At 37.6% G+C, this 7,774-nt stretch overlaps 1 protein-coding gene across 1 annotated transcript; it reads right to left on the reverse strand.

The window, feature by feature from the left end:
* Positions 1-1,886: 1,886 nt before the first annotated feature.
* LOC149548105 (cullin-associated NEDD8-dissociated protein 1-like) lies at positions 1,887-6,090 on the reverse strand. The gene is made up of 5 exons (XM_089792126.1): positions 5,956-6,090; positions 5,192-5,266; positions 2,783-2,897; positions 2,422-2,573; positions 1,887-2,295 (listed from the first exon to the last, which is right to left on the reverse strand). The coding sequence occupies exons 1-5, from the start codon at positions 6,036-6,038 to the stop codon at positions 2,109-2,111; spliced, it is 612 nt and encodes a 203-aa protein (XP_089648252.1). The 5' UTR covers positions 6,039-6,090; the 3' UTR covers positions 1,887-2,108.
* Between the last annotated feature and the right edge of the window lie 1,684 nt (positions 6,091-7,774).

The following is a 7,774-nucleotide window of genomic DNA, read 5'->3' on the forward strand; positions in this document are numbered from 1 at the left end:
AACTTTCTGATAATGAAATCTGATTTTGCAGCTTTGACATGTCAGCTCGCCAAGTCGCCTCACCAAGTCAGCTCGCCCACATGTCCCACCAAGTCCCCAAGTCCGCTCGCCAAGCCGACAATTCAAGTGCGCTCACCAAGTCGACTCTTTAAGTTTGCTCACCAAGTCCATCCCCTAGGTGAACTCTTCAGGTCAGCTCACCAAGTCACTCCCACCCAGTCACCTCAATGAGTTGACTCTTTCAGTTAGCTCACCAAGTCATGTCACCAAGTCGACTGTTCGAGTACGCTCACAAAATTGACTCTTTAAGTTAGCTCATCAAGTCACCCCACCAAAGCGCCTCATCAAGGTCAGTCTTTAAGTCAGCTTGCCAAGTCGCCGCACCAAGTGGACTCGCTAAGTTGGCTTGCCAACTTGCCCCACCAAGTCGACTGTTCAAGTATGCTCGCCAAGTTGACTTTTTGAGTTCGGTCATCAAGTCACCCCACCAAAGTGCCTCATCAAGGTCAATCTTTAGGTCTGCTCATCGAGCTTGCTCACCAAGGCAACTCACCATGTCGCGTCTCTAAGTGGCCTTGCTAAGTCAACTTGCCAACTTGCCCCACCAAGTTGCCACTTTAAGTCCACTCACCATGTTAGATCGTCAGGCCGGCTCCCCAAGTCAGCTCTCCAAGCTGACAATTGAAGTATGCTCACCAAGTCGACTCTCTAAGTTTTCTCACCAAGTCCGCCCCCTAGGCCAACTCTCCAGGTCAGCTCACCAAGTCACCCCCACTTGCCCTGCCAACTCATCACTTTAAGTCGACTCGCCATGTTAGCTTGCCAAGCCGACTCCCCTAGTCAGCTCGCCAAGCTGACAATTCAAGTACGCTCACCAAGTTGACTCTTTATGTTCGCTCACCAAGTCCGCCCCCTAAGTCAGCTCACCAAGTCACCCCCACCCAATCACCTCAACGAGTCGACTCTTTAAGTCAGCTCACCAAGTCGGCTCACCCAGTGGTTTTACCACCTTGCCTCGACAAGTTGGCTCATTATGTGTGCTTGCCAAGTTGCCCCACTGAGTTGCTTCTCTAAGCCCACTCACCATGTCAGCTCACCAAGTCGATTGTTCAAGTACGCTCGCTAGGTGGGCTCGCAAAGTCACCCCACCAAGTCATGTCAACAAGTCGATTGTTCAAGTACGCTCGCCAAGTTGACTCTGAGTTCGCTCATCAAGTCACCTCGCTGAGTCGCCTCAACAAGTTGACTCCTTAAGTCTGCTCACCAAGTTAGCTCTCCAAGTCGTCTCACCAAGTCGACTCACCATCTCGTCTCACCAAGTGGGGCTCTCTACGTAGGCTCACTAATCTGCCCCACCAAGTCACCTCTTTAAGGCCATTGACAATGTCGGCTTGCTAGGTCTATTCCCAAAGTCGACTCACCGAGTCAACTGTTCAAGTATGCTCACCAAGTTGACTCTTTAAGTCCGCTCGCCATGTCGGCTCGCCGAGTCAGCTCACCAAATCACCCCTCCAAGTCGCTTGAAGCAAAGAAAAATTTGCTGTATTGTGCAAGTCTAAATAATGCTATCAGGAAAAATAATGAAGTGTTCTCCCCTTAGATTACTTCCCATTTAACAAACCAAGGAAAATGCAATAGATATATTTATCAACAAAGAAATAACATCAACGAGAGTAACCATGCCATCTCTTAGCATTCTTAGTATTGCCATTGGCACATAAAGAACTGGGCTACACTTCACAATGCCAAAACCTTGAGCAGAATTCACTGTGGGAAGAAGCAAGTTATGTTTCCTTAGCAGGTGTTAGCTAGCAATCATTTCATATAACATCTTATAAAAGAATTCCTAAAGCTAAACACATTTGGAAATGAGATAACAACTGATATATATCATTTCAAACTCAATTTATTCCTATTTGTGCATAACATTAGCAGGTTAGTGTTATGCCAAGAGAATGGAATTTATGTATCCTCTTGACTCTAACAAAGACAAAGGGCCATTCTTGTCACTCTTTAGAGGTAAACCATAAACTCTGAAGAGATAGTAAGCCAAAATTATTGGGCACACAAAGGTCAAAAAACATGGCAACTGTATAGGACAAATAGAGTCAACTTTTATGAAAATGATAAATATCTCCCAGCAACAATTGAGAAAGGTTCAAAGCACATGCCTCCTCATACAACTTTAATAGCATTTTTGGACAAGATGTTATCACAGCAGACAAACACTTAGCTGCTGCCCTCTGAACCTTCCAGCTGATATCCTCATCATCGCTATATTCATTAGCACTCTCTCTACATCAACAGAATAGTATTCACATGTTGGTCATAAAATTCATAATTACATGAAAATAAAAAACACCATTGTGCAAAAATTAAATTTTCTCAAGCAAATAATTCTCTTAAGCAATTTTAACATACTCATCCTCCTCTCCATTACTCTCTTCTGTATCTTCTTCCATATTATCAGTGTAGTTTGGATCATAGCTTATGTAGTCCAGAGCAAGTTCCAAAATCGTATCACAATAAACAGCCACATCTCTGGCACAACATAGGACAAAACTCTCCAATGCCTGCAAATTGCATCTTTAAGGTGATTATTTACAGATTTTTGAATAATCAGGGTTTTCTATTTGAAGAATGAAATCTAAAGATGCATTTCACAAAACATACATATACTTTCAATATAGATGATATGAACTTTTAAAACGGAACCACTAATGTTAACAAATAGTGTGAGATGAAAATACATAATTTCTCTACAACCAAACTCTTTTAACACCTGCAAGCTATATTCTCTTAGCTCCTCATCAGCTTCAGATGCACTTTTACAATAGTTAATAAGCAGGGGAACAGTTTCATTTAGATGCGGTCCAAACCTGTACCCAACAGCTCGACTGCAAGGGGAAAGGACATATATTAGAATAAGACTATAGCTTATATAGCTAAAGGCCATTGATGATACATTGATGAACACGTGGACTACAAGATTAAAAAATGGAAACAAAATATAGAATCGCATTTTTAAGTAACATAAAATTTCACAAATATTATATATTGTTTTTATATTTTCTATATCAGTTACAATATTCAATTATTTTTCAAAAGGCCTTCACTTTTTTAGCTTCTAAAACCATTTTTCCCACAAGAACCAACCATTAACTACCCAACACGGCAATATATTATTAGTAAGTAGGAGATATATTCCACAGCAAGTCAAATTATGATATTGCTATGCGGATTCAACTTTGTAGATTTTAAGTCAAACTCATTGACCCATGTTTCATGAGTAATAGTTCACAAGGACTCATCTCTCATGAGAATGAATGGAACACTTAGCACTCATTGCAATTAGATGATGCTCATAGGTGGTGGATAAGCTAAGATTATAATTTATTAATTATAAACTAACACTATGGATCATAAACAAACAAAAGACTAGTAGACTGAAAATGTGTTCTTAGCAACAATAGTTGTCTATTCATTTAATGTGACAAGAATGTATTCAGAGCCATGCATGAGAATCTCAAAAGAAGTTCAGCCTTCACTGTTTGACTGTCATGGCTATACTAGAATAATTGTGGTACAAGGGGTGAATTGATAAATCTGTCCCTACAATTGGGACTGACAATAGCAACAAATAAATAAGCAATATTTGAGAGAGATTTAAACAACATAGATCACTTGGAAGGCTCTTAAGGTTGGTGCTAGATGACAAAATCAGAGGTTTGAAAAGCATAGTTGAATTACTAGTCACAATGGGAAATAGAGGCTTGCTGCCTACCACTTGGAGAGATAATGTGGATCCAGAACTGTAACATTTCTCGTTCCTATACATGTGATTCGAGATATAACAATGCCTTAATATTGACTATGAAACTCAGTCTTTGCTTCTTTATAGTTAGTTCTGCAATTTATATTGCCAAAGCATTGATGAGAAATATCATTCAGTGTGAATCTGTAATCTGCTCAAGTAATCTGGTTCCAGATGTTTGGTGTAACAGGATCACAATGTACTAGTCATTTGAGTTCTTAGTTTTCAATATTGGAATCAAATTAAAAAAACAAATTACAGTGTCATTCAAACTTACCATATCTGAAGGGATATAGTGGCTGAAAGTGCATATTAGATTCGTGGCACTGAATATGATGGCTGGAAATTGCATATCAAACCCATGCAGGATAATATCAGTCTTTCTGTTGCAGATCATACTTCATATCATACCTTAAAGTGGTCATTTACTAGTCCCAAAGTGGTCTACAGAAGCCTACAATAGCTAGCTAACATCTGGATGTGATACATGTTGATTATATGGCATTAAAACCTATGGATTGAATTGCTACAGTTTGATTTGTGACTGATAATAGGTCTGTAATCTCTCTTTTCAGTCTTAGCAGTAAACAATAAACTCATATTTTGCCATATCATTTAGCTGTACATGTTTTGATTCATTGCATAGTCATTTCCTTTAATCATTTGTAATGTGTTACCATAAACAAGCATCAAAGTGAACTCAGCCAAAGTCAGATCAGAATTGCCGAACTCAGAAACATCACCATTCCTGGGAGTCCAAAACATACATCAAACCAAACAAAATGGAAAAATTGGATCGGGTTTGGGTGGGGATCTTTCACAATTACTTATTGATGCTTAATCTATCTTGTGGTCTTGAGGATTTGCAAAACCTCGTGGAAATCAAACTATCATGTTTGAATTAGATAAGAATCGGTGTATAAAATAACAGCAATAAAGAATATAATAGAAAGTAACTCGTATGCAAGTATTCTTCTATTAATCTCCATATAAATTTGTTAAGAAGATGCAGCAGTAATGGTCTTCCCTTGTCAAGTATGCCAATCGCGAGATGGATGGACTACGGGTTCTGCTTAGAGGCTCATTCCATGCCCTTGGCCTTGGTTGAGGAAGAATATCTCTGATCCTCTTAACAAGGAACATAAGATTAATAATTATTTATCTGATTTGCATCAGACATCATATTTGGGATCAATTTGAAAATGTTTCAAATGTATTCAAATTGACAATTCTAATTATATGTATATGTTACAAGAAAACTTGATGAATATTGAATTTGGCTGATAGGGAATCCAATGTTCGTAAAATTTGGCAGATATAACCCATCAAAAAGTACTATAACGTAGAAGCTAAATATGATTGTAGTCTATCCCCTACCATTTTTGAGTTCTTAGAAGAGTACCATTTTCATATTCAAGATGTGTAGAAAGGTAGCTCCAAATGCATTCACACCTGTACAAAAGACCAATAAAATATGCAAAGCCCTTAATATCCATACACAAAAAAACAAAAAAGAACAGTGGCTATGCTTTTAGAGACCCAACATATAAACTAATCACCAAACATCTCTCATCAACAACTATTAGATTATCTTTAACTTGCTTCTAGATTTTGATTGCATGAGGAGATTCTACATTTTGGATCACATTTATGTATCTCCTTCCTCTCTTGAACATATTAATAATATATCAATTGATTCAATGGGAATGTCAAAAAAATAGATATACAAACAAAAGTGAACCCATTTAGTTGTTGGCATTAGCAAATGTTGCATTTGTCTTATACCCAGAATTTGCTAGATGTTGGATATGATAATTCGGAATTAGATTTTGTTGAGCAAGAAAAATGAAAATGAAAATTTGATTCAATTCCGATTCCAATTGACAATTTCAATTCCACCTCTTGAATGGGACTAACATATCCTCATTTTGAACCAAAATGAAAATTCAAAACTTATTCCATTTTCAGAAAATTCAAAACTTATTCCATTTTCAGAAAATTCAAAACTTATTCCATTTTCAGTATGACACATCTAAATTGAGAACTAATTTTTTTTCAAATTTGTTCCTACCAATTAGATTAATTTGATTTAAACCTCATTATCAACAGAATTAGAACCAAGCATATTCTATCATGCTTACCTTGACATTGATGATATCCCCTGCAGCAAAAACATTAGTCTGCCCCTCCACACGCAAAGAGATATCCACCTTGACAAATCCATGTTCGCCTACAGCGCCCGCAAATGTTGAATCCTTGAACCAAGATGTGCCCAGTCTCTTGCCAATGCATACAAAGTGGGAATCTGCATTGATGATCTTCCCGCTGCTTGAGTAAAGCTTGTTGTGGTCTCAAAAATGCTGTTCAAATCAATGCGTCCGTTGAGGTGCACTTCCACTCTCTTAGACTTGAGCCACGAGAGAGCCTTTCTTGATGCCTTTTCCCCCACAAATTCAAGAAGCCTGGAGCCAGCATGGATGAGGACCACTTTCTTCTCTGAAAAATCTACTGCTATCTCTCCTGCCAGTTCCACTCCAGTTGGCCCCCCTCCAATTACCAGGACTGTTTTTGAATCCTTAATCTTCTTATTGTCTGCAAGAAAGATATATTCAAATTAGGCAATTGCTGCTTTTCTTTGTAACAGCAAGATCTTAATGAAAATTTAAATAAACTTAATATAAAAAAACCACATTCAAATCCACAATTCTCATTACCCACGATTTCTCATGAATGAAAACCCCCAATTTATAAATTCTAAACCCCAAATCCAGATCATATTTGTCCATGAGATGTTTTGATTTAGAATGAGTACAAAACAGAATTCAAGAAAAGATACAATGACTATAGGATGAGCCATTCAAGCTCAAGACAGATGGTTTTAGAGTCATAAATAAGGAAGATATTTTATGTAAACATAAGCGGCTGGAAAAGACAAGAAAGAGGCAGGCTGGATGATCAACTGCTAATTATTTTTTCACAGTATAAAAAGAGATCAATAAAACCATCCATTTCATGCCTTCATCTGTACACAATGTCTTTCTCGTTTATTTCTACTCGCACACCCATTTCATTTCATATGATCATCTAAAAATTGTGTCACTCTAAGCTCTCAGCTGTTTCCTCTTGATTGAACATCTCATAATTGCTGAATGAGAGCTTTGGGATAAGCTATAGGCATCCATCAAAGCATAAAGGATTTTGTCAAATGGTGTAGATGAAGTAGTAGCATTTGCCTTGGGAGACATGCTTGCAAAAAGGAAGCATAGATAAGTCATGTGAACTATTTGACAGGATGCCCGAACGTAATGTGGTCATCAAAAGCCGTGGTTGCTGGATATGCACAAAATAGATATATTGAGAGAATATATTTGTTTAAGTTGCAACTGCCCTGGTAGACATGCATGCAAAATGTGGAATCATAGGTAAGGCGTTTGAACTGTTTTATTGATTGCCTCCATGAAATGTCATCTAATGGCAAGCCAATATTGCAGGATATGCATATTGATTTGTTGAATATATCTAGATGATGTAGTGACATTCTTGTTATTGCAACCAATGCCACATATGTATAAAACTGGGGTTCCAACTCTTCTTGAGGTTGTAAATTATGTTGAACATAGTGTCAAGCCATAATAGTTTTCTATCTGCCAAAATTAGAAAGAGAATCATACAAACTTGTGCGAGCTCTTTGTATTTTCTTTGATATGATATTCAGGAAAAGGATGAGAAACAAAACTCTAAATAAGCAGGCAAGCTCTACATGTGAGCGCTCTACAACCCACAGGTAAATCTACTCTAATAAAAGAGGCAAGCTATATTTTGTGTTTTGAGTTATCTGTTCTTTATATTATGCCATTTCTGCTATAAAATCAACATTAGACAGCATGTCTTTTATGAATATGTCTGAATGAAAAGTAAAACTACATGTCTTTTAATCTATTTAGTTTTCAACAACTTAAT

The sequence above is a fragment of the Cupressus sempervirens genome, chromosome 7 (assembly GCF_028749045.1).
Source record: "Cupressus sempervirens isolate cs-2001-9-10 chromosome 7, ASM2874904v1, whole genome shotgun sequence".
NCBI lineage: Eukaryota > Viridiplantae > Streptophyta > Pinopsida > Cupressales > Cupressaceae > Cupressus > Cupressus sempervirens.